The 24,748-nt window shown below is 41.3% G+C and overlaps 1 protein-coding gene across 2 annotated transcripts in view; it reads left to right on the plus strand.

Moving 5' to 3' along the window:
• The window catches only part of WNT7B (Wnt family member 7B), a 102,397-nt gene that overhangs the window by 72,892 nt on the left and 4,757 nt on the right, over positions 1-24,748 (plus strand). For both annotated transcript variants that reach the window (XM_064421149.1, XM_064421148.1), the window contains one exon: positions 13,875-14,146. In XM_064421149.1, coding sequence (XP_064277219.1) covers positions 13,875-14,146 — 272 coding nt within the window. The remainder of the gene's footprint in view (positions 1-13,874; positions 14,147-24,748) is intronic.

Genomic DNA, 24,748 nt, shown 5'->3' on the forward strand with positions numbered 1-24,748 from the left:
TTTTTGTATGTGTGCTGTGATTCTTTGAGTAAATCCTCCTGTCTGTGCTCCCTCTTTTTCTAGCTACTGGTGCACATCCTGACACCAGAAATGGGGGATTAAGAATTTTTCCCTCTTTCGCTTCCTCTTTCTCCCTGCTGTCTCCCATTTTATTTCACTTCAGCAGTTCAGTAATGCTGAAACCAAGTTCCCTTCCCTTTTGTTTGCTTTCCCCTTGTCCACTGATCAACCATCTTCATTATTACACTGTCGTATTAACTATAGTATAAACAGAAGCACTGAGCAGGAGATTTAGCTGGGTTTTCCCTGCCCTCTTATGCAACCAAAGGTTCTGCAGCACCCCCTTGTTGTTTGTTTTCAGGGATTAGTGGCAATAATCCACATACTGGTGACATAATGAGGCATAAGCTTGACTCAGAGAAGGCAGGACACTGTGTTTTGAGAGACCCTGGACTACTGTGCTGGAAGGGATGGGCATGGAAATTTTGAAAGGTGTCAGCCTACCCTCAGAGCTGAGTGGCAGGAAGATTGCTGATGGGGTTTTGCACATCATGAAAGCACTTCCATGACTACTGCCTTCTTCTTGAAGTTGGATTCAAAGTGTCTGCGTGGAATATCTCACACAGTAGAGTGTGCATGCTGTCAGTTTGTGTTAACTAGAAGAACATGACATCATGTGACAGACAAAAACACTACTTGGTACCATATAGCCCGACCCAAAACTTTTCACGTGAAACATTTGTTTTGTTTTGGTTTTAAGACATTTGCCTTTCTAACTGGTCCATTTTAATTAGAGCTGAACCTGAACCACAAACGATAGATTTGAACTTTCCCAGAGTTCAGCGGTGTTCAGATCTGGCTTTTGGTTTGGCCCATCACAAAGGCAGGGGTCAGCTCCAAAGTTCAGATCTGGAAACAAGCTGCTGGAAAGTGGGGGGCTGGAAAGATTATGTAGTGAGACCCATTTCTCACTTTAATGGGGATTTGCAGTAGAGACACTTGCTCGTGGGTTTTAGGAGCAGTTTTACATCAACAGCATCTTGAAGACTGGTATTAAATACCAATCTATCTCTTGAAATACTCATGTACAGCAGAAAGGGCCTTGTTCCTCTTTTGCTGATCATAAAGCCTGAATCCTGGTCTGAAGCTGGAGTAACTTAAAAACCTACAAATTTTTCTTGTCTTTGTTTAAAACTCATCATTCCTTTCTAGGGTATACTGCTTAAAATAATTGACTGTGGGCTAGAAATGTGATCATTTTATTCTTATAACATTCAGTGTTTTCATCAAGTAGCTTGCAGGGTTGTTGTGGCATCTGCCATTTGTTAGTCTCTTGCAGGTTTGGATCCCCATTTTAGGGTGAGCTTGCTCAGTTTGTGGCAAGACACAAACAACACAACACAAATAATAAACAGCAACCACTTGCCTACTAGATCAGATAACCTGACCCAGTGGGGTTAGCTGGGCAGGCTCAGATGAAACTTTGATTCAGTATCTAAGTCCTGAGAAGATTCAGATACATTGATTCCTTGTTTATGCGAATCTTGTCACTTCCCAACTCTTGTCAGGACCAGAAACTCCAGAGCTGAAAAAACAGACTGCTCTTGCGATGCTTCCAAACTCATTTTGCAAACCAGAGAGGTTTGGATCAGAATCTAAACTTTGTGTATGTATCCAAATTTCTCTGAGCTCTTTACTCTTTTAAATCTCTTTCATATGTGTGATCTGTGCTGTGTCTTGCTCCCTGGGGTTACAAATGCGACTCCCAGGCAAGGACCCTTTAAACACCACGAAGGGTGGACATCATTTCTTGACCCTGTCTCTCCTCCCAGCAAGATGTACAGGCAAGCCAGATGTATCAGAAAGGTGAATGCAGCCACACAAGCAGTGTCAAAGAACATTTGGAAAATATTTAAGCAAATTCAAAAGCAAGTTTCAACCCAGCCCTTCCACCAGAACTTTCTCATTTGCTTTCCACAACCTCTGAGCTCAGAGGGAGGACTGCAATGACTTGCAGGGTTACTGCCCAGCCTGTCTGCTGCAGCCCAGGAGATGTGACCTCTGACTAGAAATAACAGAGCACAGACACATGCTGGGGGCTGCCAGCCCAGCCCCTCTGCTGCAGCCACCATGGAAGGGCTGGGTGGAGTGGGCTAAAGCCAGCGAGGCACATCTGCTGCCATGGGAGACATTCAGAGAGTGAGAACATTGTAAACAGCCACGTAACTCTCACTGTTGTGTCCCCTTCCAAACTCTGCCCTGCCAGGAATGCACCAAACACATGAAACACCCCACACCTGCAGGATGGGTCACCTGTGACAGTGCAAGTGACTTGCTTGTGGAATTTGACTTGCTGAGTTGGTCCCCTAAGGTATCCTGCCAGGCATTAGAAACCATGCCAGGAATTTACATGAGCTACAGATTTGTATGACAATCTTCATAGCTTCATCCTCTAGGAGAAAATCCAACAGGAATTGCCAGAAAATGCAGCAAGAACCTCTCTGCTGTGCTCCTGTGCGGAATTTTTACAGAAGACAACATTCTGGTATACTATTTGACACAAATTAGTTCCCTTTTTTGGGTCAAACATAAGTAAGTTTTTTGTCTATGTCTATGCACTTCTTAAGAAGAAGGCCACCTTGAAGAGCAGAGTCACCAGACAAGAAAACATAACCATCTCTGTGCCTGGAAAGTGCTGTCCTAGGCACACAGGAGCTGTTTCTCCATGACCTGAAATGCTTTTCAGACCTCCCAGTCCTGCTGTCACTATTTCTCAGTTTGAACAGGGTGTCCTCCATATTCACTGCTCTTACCATGAAATGTTGTGTAGAGCAAGGTATTTCTAGAGGTGATTATTTCACAGTTATTTGACATAATGCTCATATTGCATTGCTGTTGCAGTGAGAATTAAAAGGTCAGTGGTTATTCCACTTCTTTATGTTTGTCTGGATTTAGATTGAAAGTCTGAAAGAGAATTTAAATAAATAAATATATTTATTAAACCCTTCCTAGGTCGCATAGATGCCTAGTGTATGTCATTCAGTTTAATAAAAGATACTGCTGCTCTTCATAAATCTTACTTTAAATGTCATGAAAATGTAGAATTAGTACTTTATATAAACTCATCCTAATTCAGTATTTGACAGAACCAAGTTAAATGATACTGAAAAAAAAACCCCTAGAAAAATACACTAGAAGAACTTATGTTCAGAAGAATGTCCTTTTTCTAATCAGTGAAAACAACAAAGTCATCTCCTGGCTTTTCATGTAAAGAAATCTTTTTTCCCAGTCAGAATATTTTAAGGGTGGGCTCTCCTTTTCTAAAACCACCATGTCCCTCCAGCAATTACACCAAGATGATTGCTGCCAGCAAAGTTGGAAAGACTCACTGTGCAGGGAAATCTGGCTTAACTCTGATGGGATAAGTTTAGACTCTCCCTTTCCTTGCATTTTCTACTGCCAGTTTCGGGGCTTCCCCGTGCAGCTTGATACCTTCTGGGAGCCTTGCTTTTTTGGTTTCTAATTCTCCCAGTTCTTGGTGAGGCTGGATTTTTGTGCCAGCCACATGGAAAATGCTATGTGGAAGACCATCTAAAAGACAGGCTTCTAGAGCCAACACCCTGCTGCAGATTTAGCTTTAGGTGATTAGCTCTTGCCCTATAGATGTAAATTATTTTATATTCCATACCCAGTAGGACCTAGTTTGAAAGCAGTATCTCATACTTGCTAAATGTCCTGAGTTACACTTGCTTTGTATGTGTTTCCAAAAAGAGGTTTCTAGATTTAGAATGTTTCTATCTATCTATCTATTTATCCATCCATCCATCCATCCATCCATCCATCCATCCATCCATCCATCCATCCATCCATCTCTCTCAAACATTTGTGTGGGCTAACATAAAAAGTGAGTACAAACAGAATATCCAGCTTGAAGTTGTATCTCACCAGTAGTCAAGAAATGCCAGTTCCAAATGGGAGTGTGGAATCACTTGGTGGTCTCTCTGAAACAGAGCAAATAGAACCTGAGCAATTCTTCTGGGAAGACATGTTAGTTATTTTTAAGTCAGTTATTTTTTTCCAGATTAAAAGTAAAGGAAGGATGTGGATCCATGCTCAGCAGGTATGGCATGTGAGGATGTGAGTGTGAATGTAAGGAGGGGGCTCCTGCAGCCATGGCTCTCTCTGGCAGGCACTGGGATGCTGAGCATTGCTGTGTCAGATCCCTCTGTGCCTCTGGCAGCAGCTGAGCAGGTCAATACTGTATTGAATAGTGGAAGAGCAGAGTACAGGATTCCCAGTCCCGTGACTACTGCTCCTCTCTGGGAGGGCTCCTGTCCCACCATGCAGCTCCATGGATATTCTCCCTGGCTTGAATTTGTATTTCAGTTGTCTCTTGAGAAGATTGCAACTGAATTACTGTTATCTTCTCACAAAAATAATCCAGTAAGAGGACATGCTTGTCCTCTGAATACATACCTTGTGTCCTCTGGGTACATACCTTAACCTCCTCATGCCTCTGTGAAAGAGAGATGATTATAGCTCCCTTTTCTTGTCCTCTCCAGCTGAATGATGTGTCTCCTTAAGGCAGGGACTGCCTCTTGTAGAAACACATTTGTGTCTAACAACAATTTCATCCAGGTATCACTCAGATATTTGTAATTCAATAATTCTGGCAAAGTGGCAGTGGCCTATTCTTAGGCTCTACATAGAACATTCAGGTAATATTCATGATTTAACTAAACTACCTCAGGAAGCAAGATCAGAAATTTTATCTGCAGAATGTACAGAAACCCATCCACAGACACTCTGGCATGCCCAGGTATAGTTACAACAACCCATAATTCAGTGCATCCTTTAAAGACTATTTAACATGTTCCTACAGCAAAGGACAGGTTTGCACAGTGATTTAAAAAAGAATACAGACATGACCACTGCCCTTGGGGATTTGTTATCTGGGCTAGAAACAACACAAGGTAGAAGAGGAAATGATGATTTGATGCAAATGGCAATGCAGATTTATTTTATAGTGGTGCTCTTCAACACAGTACAATTATGTCAGACCACTGAGATGATTTAAGTTAATTAAAATACTGACCCAGCAAAAAGTCCACTGAGAAGGTCTGATGCTGCATGGCAGTGGATTTTTGATCCTCATGAGTATGATAGAAGGAATGACAGAATATTTGTGAAATGGGGTCCACAGCAAAATCAAATACAGTCACAAAATCACAGAATGACTTAGATTGGAAGGATCCTACCTGGAGTGCATCCATTGTGAACTGATTCACTCATGAAAGGCTCAAGCCTCTAAAATCTGTGCACATGGAAATCTCAGTGGTTATGGTAGCCACCTCCTCTGCTCTTGTATCTTCTCAGAGCACGAAGTTAACTTGAAAGCAAATGTACTTTAAAAATGTGATTGGTAGTACTGTCCTGTTTTCTTCTCAGGTTCAGAGTGGAGGTTTCTTTTCTGCTTATTTTTTCCTTCTGTTTTCCTTCCTCCTATTTTTTATTAGCATCCTTTCTACTTCTTCAATCCAAGTGCGCAATGTTTCCCTTGCTAAGCACCACACGGGTACCTCAGAAACATTTAACAAGCCATATTATAGTGCAGGAATACTATCAAGAGCAAACCTAAAAAAAAGACAAAAATATGTGCCCACATAGTTATATATTCCCTTCCCTTTCTTCTAAATATTTGACTTATTTTTGAAATGCCCTTTAAAAGAGAGACTGTGATGCATTGTCAAATCCTATATAAGAACTGTTGTTAACAGGTTGAGGCAGATGAATTATTAAATTAGAACAGAATAGATTAGATGAGATTGGAATGGAATGGAATGGAATGGAATGGAATAGAATAGAATAGAATAGAATAGAATAGAATAGAATAGAATAGAATAGAATAGAATGTATAACACATCTGGTTCCTCACAGACTCAATTTAAGGACACTGCTAAACTTCAGAACACAGTTTCTCTGGGATGCCTTCAGGATTCCATGCTTTCCACCCCTGGCAAGGGGTGCAAAGAACTTTTCTAAACCTCAGTACACTGCAAGATGTCTCCAGCTGAGCTTTCACATACTATGACATATCAAACCTCTTGTCATCATTGAAAAGAAGAGGCACCAAACATTCATCAGGGAACCATTGAGCACCTCAGTGGGGCACCAGCAGGTCCAGAAGAGAACACAAGCAGGAGACAACCTCTCTGCTCCAGCTCTTGTTTCCCACATGCTACTTTGATAGTATTAGCAGCAGCATTGTGCAAACACAGCCGTGTGTGACACACACAGGCTCCTCTCAAAGGCGCAGTGCATCTGGGAGCTCCCCCCTGTGCTGCTCAAGCCATGCTCTCCTGCACTCTTTAAATGTGTGCTCAGCACCATGCTCCGATTGAACTCAGGCAAAAATAAGCAGTGGTGCTTTGGGACCAAAACTAAATTTCAGCATTTTGTCTAAGAATGGGATACAGTTTGCTTCTTAGGGCTGAGCTGGTAAGAAATATTTGTTATGGCAAATATAGTTTTACAGCAGAGAGCCCAGAAATTTCATATTTCTCTGGGCACTGCTAAACATCTTTTCCGAGGTTACAGCAAACTCACCTCACAGAAACTGTCTCAGAAAACTTCACCAAGGGACATGTTGCCAAAAGACAGTCAAAAACATAATAGAATTATGCTCACTGGAACAGAAAGGCTGACTATTATTTAAGGTTGCCAGGACTTAACTGAATAAATTAGGGGGTTAATTAACTTAAAAATCCCTGTAAATCCTTGGAAGTCTCATTACAGAAATCACTGTGGAAAGTAACAAGTCTTTAGAAAATACCCATGACATTCAAAAAATGTTTGAAAAAATGTGGAAAGGAGAGGCAGAGTAAGTATCTCTTTTTAATAGACATGCTTTCAAAAGTATATAGAGTGACAGCAAGAAGCTGCAATAAGGCTAGTGTGAAATAATTCTGGCTCATGTACAGCCCATTCTAAAATAAGACTTGACAAACCCACATGAGCAACAGAAAACAATCCATTTGTCAGAACAATTCGAAACTGATGGCTGAGATCCTGGCACCTCCAGCCATAAAAATTTAGTGGGAGCCTGAAGATGAAAAATGCTGAGTAAGAGAAGAATCTGTAAATAAACCATTATGTCATATCACTACACATGCTCAGCTTTGAGATCTGCAATTTTCTCTGTCCTGGCCATGTGTAATTGAAAATAGATACCACAGGCAGCCTAGGAAGGAGCTGCTGTAATCACCCCTGCTCTAGCTCTAGTTCAACTAAACAGACCTGTATGGATGAAACAAAATTAAACACGATTATTTTAATTAGACTGTAGCAGAAAATAAGGGGTTTAAAGAGGGAAAGTGAAATTAATAAATACTGTAAAGAGAACATTACTGAACACGACCATCAGCAGGATCCATCAGAAAGTCCTGCCAGTAACAGATATTCAGCCAGCACCACACTCATTGTTCAGGAACATTTCTGAGCACAGGTGCTTCAAAGTAACCTCACAACCATTGCTGTATGTATTTTTTTTTTACAGGAGGCTACACAGAAATCAATGAGTTAATAGTAATTTGTCAGTGAGCAGATGTAGAACAAGGGCTGATCCACTACTCGGTGGAGTGGACTCCAGGTACAAACCAAGCATAATATCAAGAAGTGATTGATAATATAAATTCTTGCCTCAGACTTCCCCAAGCAGGTGAATGGTGAGCAGATGGTTATAAACCTACACCATCAACAGAGGAGCCCTCTGAGCATTAGAGAGCAGTATTTGTCTGTGTTGATTGCTTTCCAGTTAGCTGTCCCTTATCTCAGAACATTTAATGAGTGAATAGTTGTCCTTATAGCCACTAGTGCTGAAAACTAGTGGAGAACTCTAATTAAGAATTGAAAAGACAAATGTGTTGCCTTTGTCAAAAAAGAAAACCAAACAAAACCACCAAAAACCTAAAAGAAAGGAATTGTAGGGCCAGTCAGGTTAACTTGATGGAAAGATGGAAACAGACATTTGTAAGAACCTAACTAAGAACAAGGACATGAGTAAGAGTCAACCAGGGTCTGTCAAGAAAAAATCACATTAAACCAAACTAATTTCCTCCCTTCTTTGGCCACCCAGGCCCTCAGAGGCAGAGCAGAAGCAATTTATACCATACATCTTGGATTAAAGGGAGCTTTTGACTCTGCTTTATATGACAAAAAAATAAGAACAGGCCAGATGGTTACAGACCATCTGGAAATTGTACTTGGAGGGTAGTTATCAAAATGGAAAGGTGACTGACTAGGTCTCTTGTGATCTGTGCTGGAGCTGGTACAGTCAGCATTATACTCTTGACTGGACCAAGAGAATAAGCTGTGCCCATTGCATTTGTGATTATATTTTGTTGGGAAGGACTACAAGGAAGCTGGAGGTAGTTTGGGTCAAAATTGAACAAGATCATGGATAAGTGGTCCAGACAAGAAGAAAAAAAGCCTTAAAGCAAAGAAAGAGGAGGCAAATCAGGAAGGCAAAGATCTGTACATGGGAATGATCATCTGCACAAATGCAAGATGAGAAACATCTGGTGGGAGAGCAGCTGCACAGAAGACGGCTGCAAATTGAGCGAAAGTGTCCTGCTGCTGTGAAATAAGGAGTGCTGGCAGGAATAAACAGGACTACAGCACACAAGGCATGTGAAGGGCTCCTTCTGCTCTGGCCCCAAGGAGGCAAGACCTCAGCTGGAGCTGTCACATCTCCAGCCCTGCAGCACCAACCAGGCAGCTGGGAGAGCAGGGGAAGGAGCAGAGCCCTTGGCGGTGCTGGGCAAGAACTGATGATGCAACACATCTGGGAAGGGCTGGAAGTCTTTACATATTTCAAGGCTGCTGCTAGAAGGAGGGAATAATCTGCTCTTGGCAGCTCTAGAGAGAGAAGCAGTGGGTTTGCACTCATAAAGACAGTTTCAGGTTAATATTAGTGAAATACATACCAGTAGAGGTCCTAAGGTACTGGACTAGACCCTGGAACCTCCTCTACTGAAGATTCTTGAGAACAGGAGCAATAAAAGCTGTTGTGAAGAACATCTGTCTTATTAGCTTATGTCAGGCTTGACAGAGTAGAGACCCTCCTGAGTTTTCTGCCCTTCTGCCTTAATTTTTCTGCCTGTACAAAGTGGTTTCAGTAGATTTTAGTTCTGACATGTAGCACTGGGTACAGAAAGTTAGAGGGACAGAGAAATTAAATTAAATTAAATTAAATTAGTCCCTGCTTTTATAAACCAAGAAGCTCAAAGTTAATTACACTGAAAATGCAAATAAAGAATCTGTTCCAGACAGTGAGAAAACTCCCTGGGACTTGTACTGTCCTAGGATCAAACCCAAAATGAAGAGCCTGCACTATTTTCCTTGAGAATTGTTAATATGTGTATTGAATGAAATACAAAATTAGAAAGGAAATAAGCTTGTCTATAAAAGCCTTCATCCAACACTATTTAGGGTGCTGTTGTCTGAGTTTTAGTTTACTCATCTAGATGTATCGATTGTCTTTTGCCATAAAAAATGACACCATCTGTCATAGCTTACCAGACTTGTTGAAAAGGGTAGGCTTGTCAAAAAACAATTTTAGTTCTGCTGTGGTTCATTTCTTTTTCCCATTGACCTATGTTGTACTGTGCCATATAATCAATCTGGTGTCTTGTGTAAGTGCATGAAGAATTTGTTTTGTTTAATAACAGTGTGTAGTAATTTTTTCTATCATTGCTGATGCAATATCTTGGAAATGACTGGTCAAACACTGGATGTTCTGCAGTTAAATATTTCAAGTTAAATTACAGTTCTAATAGCTTACATTCAGTGGCAGCTTTATTAATCCAGCTGCTGACATGAGTCATTTCAGGCATGGTGCGTGCAATAGCAGAATTCCCATCTAATTACTCTGACAAAATAGATATCTTACAAATAGCTGTGGAACAGTTAAATCTTCAGCCCTGTGCTCACAGCTGAGTAATTGAATATGTATTTAGTCTATGTGATTCTCAGCTGATTGTGGCTCCAGGCTGAAAAGACTCTGCTGAATCTGTGCACATTTGAGGCTGGTAAACTACATCAATTGTGGAACTTGTAAGAATTTCCACATCAAACCATACTAAGTAAGTGCTCAGTTAGAAGTTTAAAACTTTGACAGAAATGACATATAAATGAGGAATAAACACAGGCTAATCCATGACTCCAAGGCCAGAAAAAGGCTCCTCTCTGCCTATCTGCAGACATGTCCTAAGGAATTGGTGGTTCAATATCTGTTGTGTGAGCAGCAGCTGACTGCATTGCTGGCTATTAGAACATTTTTAAAGTACAGCCCTCTGTTAGAATGCAAATAAACTCAAGAAAATGGCACTAAGATTGGCAAATGACAGACTCCTCTGATAGCCTGGCAGATTGCTAGAAGTGGCCTTGAGCACCTTCACCAAAGAAAAAAGGATTAATTTTAATTAATACTGGCAGTCATCTCCTTTTGGAGTTATTAGATTAGACAGTTATCAGATCAGACTGCTATTAGTTCATGTTACTCATGAAACTCATGTTGCCCTTCTGTGTTTTGGGAATAAAGTCAGAACTGTCATCTTTGACACCAAGGCAGGCATTTCTAATAGAGAAATGGACAAATCCAAGGGTTGCAATAAAGCCAAAGCAGTGTCTTTTCCACCAAACGGAATTTTTCTGGTCTATGTGACAGAAAACTTTGGAAGTCAGACAAGATTTTTTCTTCTGAGACTGAGAAACTGAGTGTACACAGTGCCAAATAACTAGATAATCGGGATATTCACTGGAAAAAGAAATATCTAGCCCCAAATTTGGATCAAATTTGGATGAAATAAAATCTGCTGCTACATATATCTTCGTTTCATGAACATTTCTAGAAAGACCTGTCGCCTTTTTGTTGCAGACCAAGAATATTTTTGAAATCTCAGAAAATTCTGTAAAATGAGATTATTGTTCTCCATTAAGGTATCACAGCAATCATTACTTAAATATTTTTAGCTGCCTAACAAAGACTTGCTTAGAACTGATTCCAAGTGATGACATGTAATGAAAAGCTTTGTGTACAGCAGACATTATTTGAGCACAGAGGTTCCCCTCCCTCTTCCATCAGCAGTTTCTGATAGACTCCACTGATCCTGGGACCTTAGTGAACTGTTCAGGAACACAAATGAAGTTTTAGAACATATTCTAGTTTAAAAAATACCCCCAAAACTTTAATTCTTAGCAAGACAATTATATTGCTGATTTCTGAGACCTTCTTATTTTAGAGCTGCATTGAAACAGGAGAGTAATCTCTTAAGAGAGTCGGTGTGGTTTCCATTTGCTGTTATCCCATGACTTGAGAAAATTCCATCACTGCTGTTAGCTCTCAAATAGAAAGAGGAAAGATATTTTCCTTTATTGTTGATGGCAGTCAGGGGTGTAATGGGAATGAGGGAGAGAGAAAGGAAGATAAAGACATGATTTTCTTTCATTTTAAATTGATCAAGGGAAGCAATGTGTGAAAATTTTCAAAGAAGGCACAGACACTGTGGCTGTAATGAAAGGTCTTATCACGTACTCTGGAGACATGGGGAATATGTTGAGTTTAAACACAAAATATGAGCAACTGTCGCTAAATCTCTGAGTAAATCTACTGAACTGTAGGTCACAGCTGCTATGTTCCCTCACAGGAGTAAGTTTCTTCTTGTTAATAAGCCTTTCTACATACACTTCAAAGGTATCTGACTAAAAATTTCCCTGGGTCTGGTTTTGCATTGTTGTTTACCCTCATCCTGAAGAAAAGCAAACGGTATCTATACATGTAGCTTCTATTTCATCTCATACTTCCAATATTTCAATTTATAGATTAGAAATATAATTTTTTTTTAAAAAAAGAAGAGGAAGGAAATCATGCAAGTCAACAGAACATATTTTAAAAAAAGAGTCCCAGATTTGAATTTAGCTGGCAAGTGAAGAGGAGAGGAGTGAATATCAACATGTGAAGATCACACTAGGAACTAGAACAGTGGTTCCATAGCTGTTTCGGATTGCTATAAACCCTCAGAATTTCTTACAGACCACCAGGTATCGTTATCATCAAACTTTTAATTGAAAACACTGTTTAAAATAGTGTTTAATCTGGCTCTGTGGATTAGCTGTGAACCCTTCAGCGTGGCCTCCTGGACCACCAGTGTTCTGCGGGGCGCTGAAGCAGACTGCACACATCGTCCACCCCAGCAAAACCCTGCTGTGTCTGACAGAGAGGCACTCCTGCAACTGCACCAGCCACTCACAAAAAGCACATGGCACTGCAACCTTCTTGGGAGCTGAAGAACACAAAACCCTTTTGTTTTTTTCCCTACCCAAAGTTTATTTTTTTATTTCTTTGGGGAAACAAGCAAATGGTGCCAAGCCTCGGTTACTGATTGTTTCTTGTAGGGTCTTCCTCATGTCTGGCAATGGTGTAATCTTTCAGGAAGTTATCTATGAAAATAAGAAATATAAATCCCCCCATACTGTGGAGTTATCATTCCAGAATAATTATGAGATCTATGAATCCAAAAATTAAAAAAATTAAAACTAGCTTCTAAGTTGTGGGGTTTTTTTCTGGAAAATGTGTTCCTTTTTTTTCACTTCCCAAATCCACTAATGATGTTAGAGCTCTGTGTGTGGTCATTAAAGCATTTCAGCAACTTTCTGCAAATTCTTTACAGTTATTCTTTGGCTGCAGCACTACAGGATTGTCTGTTTATTACCAGAGAAGCACACAGAGGAAAGCAATGAGGAGGGGACTTATGGGGAAAGCATTGAGAAGGGAACTTGTGTGGCAGTGTTATAAATAACAGCACCAAAACACCATGATCCAGCCCTGTGTGGAGTCAGTGACAGAGTGTGGTCTCACTAAAGAGAGAGATAGGCTGTAGCTTCCCCTCCCATCATTCTGCCTCCTTGCACCTCACAAGCATAATCAATGTAGAAAGGAGCCTTATTCACCTCTCCTGATATACTCATTATCAACAGCTATTGCATGGAACTGGCAATCAGGAACCTTTGCAAGTAGCAGCATCACAGAAAAAAAACCCAAAAAACCTCATTTTCTAAACCAGCTATTTTTAAAAATAAGTCTGTGCTTCCATGACAGTATCTCGCCTGCTTTGGAGAGAAAATAGTGCTGTCACAGCACTTCTGTGCCCTTTGCATGCTCAATAGCCGTGGTAATGCAGAGGTTTGAGTCAGACTGGGAGTGGGGAAGGGTCACTTCAGCAAAACTAATGCACAGGAGAGGTCTGCAAAGGAAAGGGGTAACCTCTATCTTGAAAGAAAATGAAACCTACCCAGTGCTTGTCTCTATAGGTCTCTGTTGCAGTACTTTACACTCAGCATCACTAATGGATGCTACTGGAGCATTTATATAGATTAATAATCAGCCCCATTTGTGTCCTGGGGTATTTTTGTTTGTTTTGTTCTCTTTTTCCATACAGTGCCAATTCTCAGAGGTAGCTGTTAACTCACTTTTTATTCATCTGAACCAGATAAAATTCAAGCTTGCAAACCTGAGTAGACAGTGTGAAAACACATCCTGTGGCCTCACCTCACCACTGTCCAGATTCATTGCCAAGTTCCCCTCTGCTGAAGGGGCTTAGGTGGGACCATCCCATGGCTGCATACCTGGGGTAATGTGCCCGAGCTGAGCCAAGCATTTCAAAACTGTGTGGAAATCTGTAAGAAATCCACGCTGAGGAGCAATGCCCTGCTCACCTTGCTGCCTGACCCCCTTGCTGTAGATAATGTGTGTGCTTTCTTTAGCGAGTTCGTGCTGCCTTTCTGCCAACCCATCAGCTTTTGGCTTCTCTCCACAGGAAGCAGGGAGGCTGCGTTCACCTATGCCATTACTGCTGCCGGGGTTGCACACGCTGTCACGGCCGCCTGCAGCCAGGGCAACCTCAGCAATTGTGGCTGTGACCGAGAGAAACAGGGCTACTACAACCAGGAGGAGGGCTGGAAGTGGGGAGGCTGCTCTGCGGATATCAGATACGGCATTGAGTTCTCCCGGAGGTTTGTTGATGCCCGAGAAATCAAAAAGAATGCACGGAGGCTGATGAACTTGCACAACAATGAGGCTGGAAGAAAGGTATTCCAGAAAGGATGAGGGATGGGAACGTGTGCTGGAGGATGGGGGGAGGCTGGAGACATTCCCCGAGAGCTCACCCCTCTTTCTGACATTATCTTGTACCCACAAAGTTATCTGTTCACCTTTTGTTGCTGTTTCTTTCTATTCAGAGCTGGCCATGTATTATAGGTACTCCTATAATAGTATGGGAGTAAACTATAGTAAACTATATACCAAAATCCTTTTACCTGTACCTATGTAAAAATAGTACCTAAAATAGTACCTTTTAGGCATAGGTACCTGTAGCTAAACCTATAGGTACCTAGCCCACATCATAGGTATAGGTTACCATACCTATGTAAAAATTTCTGTTTCCTCAGCCTTCTTTCCAGCCCTGATAACAGGGAGGACCTTGCTGGATCTGTTTAGCATCATGATAAATCACTGCTTTCCATCCGATTTGCAAAAAATCTAGCAAGGGATGCTGGGGCTTGTGATGGGACAGAACTGAGTTGTCTGCATGGCTCAATTTCCACAGCATTTCCAGATATTTATTCCAGTGAACCCTAAATCACTTATTTGGCCCCAGCTCTAGTGAAATACACATAGTAGTACACAATGCACTTCTTAGCAGCTGCACAACTCTCTCTTTGTAACTACAAAGCTACAAAGAGCTGCAGAAGAAGAAGTAGCTTCATGTCTACAGCCATGACTGAATTGCTTCTCGTGGTAACAATAGACATCATGGAGCTATGCTGATTTATGCTCACCAATCCTCATAGCTCTCAAAGCTTGTCCTTTAAAAAGTGTAACAAATCTTTCTCTTTCATATATACCTACCTCAGGAGAGATTATAGCCTTCAAAGTGTTTTCCCCTAGGAAAAGCCCTCCACTCCAGTGTTGCAGAAAAATGCAATATACCAATGTAGCAATCTAATAAAATCTGCTTCCTTCTTTAGTCCCCGAAACAAGACTGAATTTTCCTTTTCTAGAACCATGTGTGTTTTCAGTCCTGTACTGAGCGAGTAGAATTGGTGGTGACAGAAACAATGCAATTATTTTACTGCCTGGGTCTTCTCACCAGCACAGTTGCATTGGCCATGCACTAATAAAAAAGGTTCTGTATGGGCAGGAGTTCACTGGGATGGAAATGCTACATAAATTCAGTGTGGTGAGAGAGGCGTAACCTCAAATGTGGAGACAGGATGGGCACATCAGTGATAGCTGACACTGAGGTTTCCAGATGTGCAGGAGAAAGCTGACTGAAGAGCCAAACAGAAAAACAGCCTTGAGGGCCACAGTCTTTTTTCCTAAAAATTGCTGCCACGGATCTAAAAGAACTTCATTCAGCAGCTGACCACCACACTGGAAGACCAGCTCGAGGTCTGATCACTTCACTTAGGCTGGGAATTTCAGCTCAGCATCATAAATTGTGTTTGGAGGCAAAACAAGATGGAAGTCAATTCTTAAACTTGCCAGGGAGAATTTGTTACTGCTTTTGCATTATCATCCCTGCTTAAACGGGCGTCCTCTGTGGTGTGTGCTGTGCCACCCCCATGGAGACCCTGATGCAGGTCCTGCTTGGAACATGTCACAGTCTAGATGTGAAAGAGGGACAAAAGAGCAAAAACAGATACTGAGATGGAAAATAGTGAAGTCCCGAGGACAGAAAGAGCTCATTATGTGAACCAGGCACTGATCATGGGTCCCCCAATTCTAAATACAGACCAGTAACCACCAGACCACATTGCTGATTCTTATTAAGCACATTATATTTTACTTTTCATCATAATTTCATAAGCAGAGGGACATAAGCAAACCAAATAAGTGCATGTTTTTACAGATACTTCTTGTAGCAGAATTGATGCAAATATATTTTATTTACAATTCTAAATATTTTTTCAAATGTTCTTAAAAAAAAAAGGATAATACTTTCATATTTTAAGAAAGGAATACAAAAGCTTGCAATAACAACAACATATTTTTCCCATTTTTAAAAATAGAAATAGTATTTTGGAATTTATTAACTTTTTGTTGCATTTTTCAGTAGTTATTTATACTCATAGGTATTCATTGTATTGATTTCAAAAGCTAAGTATGACTGGAAGGATTTGGTGTAGTTTTTGTTTTTAAGTATAATCCATAAAATCCAGAGGAACGTGCTAATATAAAACATGGTTTTGGGAGTGATGTTTAGAAATAATGTTGGTGTTACAATATATAGTCCCTTTAATTGAATATTCAGAGTTGTACAGTAAATAATATTCAGTGATTTTGGTTCTTCTGAGGTAATTTGCTATTTGTATAAATGAGACATTTTGAATTCAAAACTGACTGAAACTTAAGGTTAGAACAAAACTCTGGAACCTAAGATATAGTCTCTGTGGTTTTGGGTTGGACCCTTGCAAAAGCAGTTACAGAATTTTCTGCAATTTCAATGTGAAATCACAAGTTCCTTCTGAGAATCCAGGCAGACTTGAAATCTGACCTACATTCACCTGAAATCCGGCTGATTTGAGGCCCTTGGTAAACCTGGACTGCACTGTGAGCCTGACACAAAACCCGAAACCAGAGGATTTTGCTTTTGCATGGGTGTCATTCTTACATACTCCACATGGTCCTCATTCACACTCAAGTCAAAAATCACAGAATCACAGAATGGGTAAGGTTGGAAGGGTCCAACCCCTTTGCTCAAGCAGGATCCCCTGGACAATGTTCCTCAGGATTGTGTTCAGATGGTTTTTGAGTTTGTCAAGAGAAGGAGACTCCCCACCCTCTCTGGACAATCTGTTCAGTGCCTGGGCACTGCCCAGGGCAGAAGTTCTGCCTCATGTCCAGGTGGAACCTGCTGGGCTCAGTCCCTGCCCGTGGCTCTGGTGCCATTGCTGGGCCCTGGAGCAGAGCCTGGGCCCTGCTCTGAGCCTCCCTGCACACAGGGACACCCAGGGCTGAGGGCCCCTCTCAGCTGGGGCTCCTCTCCAGGCTGCACAGCCCCAGCTGCTGCAGATCCCTTGTTCCACATCAACTCCATGATCCTGTGGTCACTGCAGGCTGCCCCCAACATTCCCGTCCCCAGCAAGAGCTTCCTTGTTTGTTGGAGCCAGGTCCAGCCACACACCTTCCCTTGCTGGCTCCTGGGTACAACACTGAACTTCCATCTTTCTCCTTTTCCCTTCCAAAACTCTCACAACCCAACAGGGAAATCCTTGTTATGCTCTGAGAAAGCCTATGACTGCCATTCTGCTGATCTGTATGTCTTAAAATTTGGAAACACTTTGGAGCCAAGTTTCTGGTTCATTCCTGCTATTATAAAGAACCAAAGTGCAGATATTTAATCCATGTTATGAATAGGAAGAAAAGGTGAGAAAGAAAACACAGGCACAGGAATTTTGTAATTCCTTCATTGTTTTTGAAGTTCTCAAATATTTTCAAATAAGGTATTTTCTGTCTTAGAGTGGTAATGGACAGTAAAGAGAGTAAAGGAAATACATGCTTTTGTAGCTTCCTACAGAGATTTCAGAGCACTTTCACCATTTGAAAAACCCTGCATTCACATCTGCAATGGTAAGGCTTGCAGTTCTTTTTCAGTCATTCTAAACTGGCTTTTTGAATCAGCTAAGAAGAACAACTTTTAGCCAACAAATATGCTACCTTACTTTTAGTCTTCTTTTTGAATTTCAGAGCCTTCCAAGACAGAAACATTAGAAAAAGGACACAAAAAGCTCCCAGCCCCACATCCAATTGTTTCCAACTTGCTCTGAAGTCAGTGGAAGGCCCTTGATGACCCCACTAGACATCTACCAGGTGGCCAGAGGTTCATTGCTAGGATCATTAGTCAAGACTGGCCACCAGTTTTGTCCCCCCAGCAATTTGAACATTCTTTTATACCACCACAAGGACTTTCTCATGTGCTCTCAGGAATCTTGCTCGTTCTCCATCTCTTCCAGCACTTGTCCCCCACATGCCTGGGTGTCAGAAGGGTTTGCAAGTACAACAGTATGGCTTTAATGATTTGCCTTGGTAGGGATGCTCTCCAAAGCTGGCCTGCTGGTACTTCACTGCTGCTAAAGCAGAGCCCAGAGGAATTTTTCTTTGTGGAACAAGCAGCATGCTGTAAAAATAACTGCACAAATTTTGCAAACACATGAGAGGGAAAACAGTCTTGGGGAGGTCTTTTACTTCTGTCTAGGGTTGAGATGCTCAATACAACCCTCCAACAAATTATCTCATTGGAAAAAATGACATTTAGGCTTCTCAGGGAATTTCTGATGACTGTGGAATGAATGAATACCCTAATTGCCCCACTGCATCCTGTATGGCTCTGCACTGAATTTCTAAGAATTGTTTCAGCTAATGGCAGGTTTGAAAAGTTTCTGCTAAATTTGCAATAAGAAGCACCAGTGAAAAAATCATTATCTTGTCATTGGTGTAATTTGGAATAAATAAATGCTCAGGGATTCCTGGTGACACAGGATTCTCCTGATGGAAGATTTAGGCTTGGTGGCAAAGTGGCAGCGCATGGTGTGAGAGAGCAGAGGAAGAAACTCCCCCCTCAGTTTCTAAACATCTGCTATGATTTGGGATGGAAAGAACAAGTGTGGTAAATGAAAACAAGCCCCCAAAGGAGGACTAGTATAATTCTAACACAAATGTTACTGAAAGAACGTTTTGTTGCAAATCTGAAAGATTACAGAGAGATCTGTGGGCAAAACTTTGACAGAGTAATGAAAAATTAAATACCAAAAAACCATGTCAGCTTTGATGCTGTTTTATGAGACAGCTTTCTACCATCTATTTTTAGAAATAAGTATTTTTATTCTGGGATAAATGAACTTAGAGTAACATCTGGGAACACACATCATTAAGCTTAACATTTTGTTGAAAGTTTCAAAACAATGACTGTCTCCCACGGGAAATCTCATTTATAAAAATGGATGTTTCTGTTTGTTTTTATGGGGTGAGTTAAAAGAACAAACTGACAAATTGGTAGCAGATTGCAGCTTTTACCAAAAAGTAGAAATGTTTCTAACAGTTTATCAATCAATTAGGCCCTTACAACAGACAGTGACTGTGGTTATGTGGAGAGAAAACTGGCCCTTCCAGAAGCACACCCATCACACTGACTGCCAGCAGCTCTGCCTGACACCATCCCAATATTTACTCCTTTGTAGCAGAAATGGGTTTTTCTTGTTGGTTTTTTTTGAATGCCTGGAAGATGACAACAGCTTATTTTACATACGAAACAGTAAGAGTGCAGGGAAAAAACAAATCATTCAGGCTCTCCTCAGAAGAGATTTTTCAATTTCAATTTCAACATTTCCACCTAAGCCATGGCTTTTTCTCATAGTTTCTGGTGTAATAGGCCTGTGGTACTGGGAAGGGTTTATTTTGCTCACTTCTTTGGCTGTAGAACAGCTAATAAGGTGATTTGTTGATTACCATTCATTACATATATACACATATAATAAAGATACAAAATTTATATTTATTATATTATATATACATAAACAGACATAAACATATATAGTGTGTGCGTGCACATAATTATGGATATTTATACATATTTATGTCTATGGTCTGTGCATATTTTATGTAAGACAGTGTTAGCTCCCTTCTCCTCACGTGAAGCATTGTAATTAGTCAGCTCATTCCTGAAAGATGCACAGTGCTTAATTTGCTGCAGGCTCCACACTGTCACCTGACAAGATGTAAAGATAAGAAGCAATGTCCAGAAAAAGACTCTGAATAAAATGTTCTGAAGTCACAGTGGAGGCTGAATCCCAGTTTCAAACGTGAAAGCCAACTAATTTTATGCTCTTATAAGCTTAAAATATTCTTTAAAATTCTTTGTTTCCTAAGTCATTTCAGGGATGCAAAGAATGTTACTTTCCAGGTTTTACAGCCTCGGGTCCATCATTTGCTGAAAGTTTCTTTCTCTAAAAGTGACAAATCATTTCACTACACATCCCTTGTGAGACCAGTCATGAAAGAAAAGCTTTTGATAGCTGTGCTTCATGCCATACTTTCCATCTTCCCACTTAAAGTGACTTGCACACAGTTACAAAAATCCAATTTCAAAAATTTTGGTGTTACAGCTTGGGTGGGTTAGATGGATAACTAAGGACTTATCCATATGTCCTGAATATGCAAGCTTTGGCACAAAATCTCATGAGGATAGATCTCCTGCTTCCAGTTGGGCTGGATTTGTTAGCTTATTTTCTTCCAGAAACACACCCTTAACACAGACTGCCAGCAGCTACATCTGGTACTACCCTACTTTTTGAACAATTTGCTTTAAAATTAGAGGGGGGAATAGCCAAATATTTTAGGACTTGCTAAATGGATTTATTGAAGAAATGTGCATGCCCATGCATACCATGTAATGCATGCAAGGCATGTATCAAACATCTAGTGAAATATCACTGCAAGACCTCAAACCTGACACATCTGTTCTGCCTGACAGAATAAAACTACCAGTGAAATATTTTTAACTACTTCAGGTGATATTTTACCTTTAAGGTTTGCAAGAAATTCCTTAGAAAACAGAGTGGAACAGTGCAAGCACACTTTGGGGATGATGGGGAGAATGCTTCTGGAGGAAATTGCTTTGCAACATTTCACTGTAAAAATAATATTCAGAATGTTTTAACCAATTGCAGCAGTTTGTTGCTCAAACATCTATTTTCTCCTAGAAAGTAGAGAGGAAACACTGATGGATTAGGCTATTGTTCATTCTCACAACAGCAGGGTCATCCATCAAATGGGCAGCCGCTCCCAAAATGCTGGGTTAATTTTCCTGGTAGCCAAAGGAGAACTTGTGTAAAGAGTGTAGTGGGCCTTCCTCAGCTTTTCCAATGCATTAAGTGGGGACACTCTGGAAGAGGGTGCCTCACCCAGGGAGGCAAGTGGAGGGCAGGAGGAGTTGAATTGATGGTCCCCAGACCTGCTCAGCTCTGGCCAGTGGCAGGGACAAACCACCTCATGCTGTGTCTGGACACTGACATGCTGCAAAGCAGAGGCTCCCTGCTCCCATTAAACCAAACAACAAGGAAAGCAAGGACGTGGCAAGAGGAATAAATACAGTAACTCAGCTCCCCATCCCACAGAATGTAAATACTGTTGTGATGCTCGATGGAACAGCCTCACAGAGGAGCAGAAAGAAAGCCATGCAGCTGAAGTACCCTCATTCCTCTCCTGCTGGCTCTGTGCTCCCTCTTCTCAGGGCTGGACACAACCAAGGAGACACACCACAGACTGCTCAATTTTGGGTTCTGTGATCTGCTATTAACAAATAATAATTTCAGGACATTTGTATTTGAAGAGCAACATTACACCCTAGTAATCTCAGTTACACCCCTGCCCATCCAAGGTGAAAAACCAAACCCAAACAAACTGAGCTTGGATTCCCAGAGGGGTCCAGGAGATCAGCATTTGGTCAGCAGAGGTGGGCCCCAGCTGCACTGAGACTTGGGTTAGCCAGTGCCCACACATCATCAGCAAACCATCAGCTCTCGTGGCTGCAGCTGCATGAGCATCAAAGAACTGGTGACATCTTGTGACCAGAATCTGTCTCTTTTGGTGGTTAGTACCCAAAACAAAAGTTGATCACTTGCATATTTGATGAGGCAAAACTCTTCAAGTCTTTTATTTCTTTTTGATACTTCAGTCAAAATGTTATACGGATTTTGTTACATTCAACACTTGGTCCAACAATGTGCATTTCCACTGAGGAAAACAAAAAGAGCAGGGGTAAGCCAAAACACATACACACACAAAATGTAACTATTGTTTTTACATACTTTATCCAAATAGGATTTTTGCTATGTACAGAAACTGCATCTGATGTTATGCAGTTGGGTCTAGATATGGAACTTGAAAAGGTGAATTTCTTTTAATGCATATAATTTTATTTTGGTCTTCACAAGTCTTTTTCTACTTAACTGGCAGCAGACAGCCCTCAAATTGCATTTTAAATGTATGATTTATATGGGTATAAAAAGATGTGGGATTAAGAAAGCTTTAACATTCTATTTCACAATTCATTTAACAAAGTAGCAGCAGTTAGAAAATTTTACTTGGCAAGATCATACTGGGGTGGGAGCGGACCTGTATGTGGAAAAGGGACCTGAGAAATGTTCCTGTGATTAATCTGAGGCAGCACAGCCCAACGATGGGAATTTGCTCTGGGAGGCAGATCTTGCTGTAAACCATTCAAGATTAGATACGAGGCACTGACATCTGACAAATGAAACTGCTGACAGAGTGGCTCATATGAGCTAATGATTTTCAATCTTTAATTAAGCACCTAGCTTGGCATAGTGTCTTAGATTTGAGTGAATAAGTACCTTTAAGGTTCAGGGTCAGAGCTTTGATGGGAATTTTGCTGAGGAAAACTGAGCTGGGGGAGACTTTTAGGAAGCAAAATGTTAGTTACTCTTCATTCAGAGCATTGAGCAAACAAGTTCAGATCCAGCCACCTTTGCCAGGTCCCATGGCACCTCCCTGGCAAGTGGGAAGCTGCTCAAGATGTTCCTCTTGAGGGCCAGAACATGCTGGCCTGTCAGCAGGGAAGGGCACTCTGCAGCATCTGGGTGGAAAGAGGGGAAAAAAAATGTTGCTTAGAATCTTCTTAGTGTGGGCCTCATATTCCCTGACCTCCAAGTCTTTGGGCACAATTTTATACCCACAGCTGACTGTGGGCACACAAATTATAGCATTCAGGAATTTAAGTACCTGATGATTGGGCCTCTGCTCAGTGTTGTAACCCCAAGCATTCCACATTCATGAGAGAAGCCTCCAAACAAATTTAAAAAACCTGCAAGACTGGCTTCAGGAGCATGAATTAATACTTTTTGAAACTTCTGATTTTTTGAGCCTGCATGGCTTGCATTTGCAAGTCCTCCCACCATCAAAAATTGTGGGAATCTTTGAAAAAACACAGCAGTGAAATCAGGTTTCTGCTTACAAAAATTAATCACAAAACTGGATCTTCAGAAAGACAATGGTAAAAAAGAAAATAATATCAAGACTTAGGACAAAGATTGTACTATAGAGGCTGCAAGCTTCTATAAATAATATATGTATAATGTATGTAATAATGTATACAAACATCAGCATCTCAACCAAATACACACAGGCAAGCAATTGTTGTATAGACAGACAGGCATCCATAAATAAATATACATTTGCAAAGATGTCACCCAGGACACCAAAATGGGTGATGTCTGTCTTTCAGGAGCAGTGGCACTTTCTGGTGTATCAGGGAAGCACATCAGAGGCTCCTTGGGACAGTACCCACAGTGTTGAACCCACAGAAGAATAAGGAGCCTCATGAACTTCACCTCCTCACACTCTCTTATCAAGTTACTGACTTGGTCTTTTCAACCAAAATGTAGGCACCAGAAACACAGGTAGGGCATGACAAAATATGTATCCTGCAGCAAGATTCACTGCTCAGGGACGACAATGACTCAGGGGTGACAGATCCCATTATCAGTGCTTTCCTGGAAATCCTTAGAGCCTTGTGCTCTTTGGTGGAGATGTAAAAGTTGCATCCTTTTACTTCTTGTTGTGGATTTTGCTGCAATTCTTACAGCTGCAACTGAGTGTTGAGAAAGCTGTAGGAATGGGTTCATTTCAACAAAACCAAACATTTTTCAGCACGACTTCATATCAAGCACAACTTCTAAGCATGTGTATATATATGTGTGTCTGTATATATATATACACAAATGCATCTAAATATCAATAGATTATTTGAACCCAGATTCATAGAACAGGATTGAAATCTTATTTAGGGGTCTTTGGTGAAAGACCTTCTCCATAGACGAGAAATGGATACAGAGGAGACCCTGGAGCACCCTAAAAGACCCCAGAGTGTGTCACAGTATCCGTCTCCTCACTGCCACTGAAATGCTGCTGCTGCAGCAGAAGGTGGCAAGTTTTCTCTTCTGTCAGTATGGAAGACAGGAAGGTGATACCATGCATTCCAGCGTCCACAAAAAACCCAGCTCATCACAGCCTTGACGATTTTCTTCTTTTAGAGCAGTTGCAGCTATAGGAATTTCTTCCTCAACTCAGTAAACCTTGCTGGGAAACACCTTTTCTGCCTCTGATAGGATAACTTGATCTTGACCCTGGTGAAGCCTGTGATTCCAGAAGGTCTAAGGTGTGACCAGACTGAGGTCAGACCTCAGCAGGGGCTGCAGCTCCTCCTGAGGGGAAGAGGAGGGGCAGGTCCTGAGCTCTGCTCTGTGTGATCAGGGACAGGACCAAGGGAATGGCTGGAACTGGGTCAGGGGAGAATATCAGGAAAAGGTTCTTCCCCCAGAGGGTGTGGGGCACTGCCCAGGCTCCCCAGGGAATGGTCACGGCCCCAAGGCTGCCAGGGCTCAAGGAACATTTGGACAATGCTCTCAGGGATACCCAGGGCAGGGATTTTGGGGTTGTTCTGAACCGGACTCAAAGGGACCCTTCCAACTCAGGATATTTTATGATTCTTGCATAGGTTTCTCAGCTATATTATACTTGCTACCGTATGTTGGGAAGGGAGAATCAAATCCAAATATTCTCTTTAATATTGAAACCCCAGAAATTTGGGAAAAAACAAACCATACAATTTGA

The sequence above is a fragment of the Passer domesticus genome, chromosome 5, assembly GCF_036417665.1.
Source record: "Passer domesticus isolate bPasDom1 chromosome 5, bPasDom1.hap1, whole genome shotgun sequence".
NCBI classification, from domain to species: Eukaryota; Metazoa; Chordata; class Aves; order Passeriformes; family Passeridae; genus Passer; species Passer domesticus.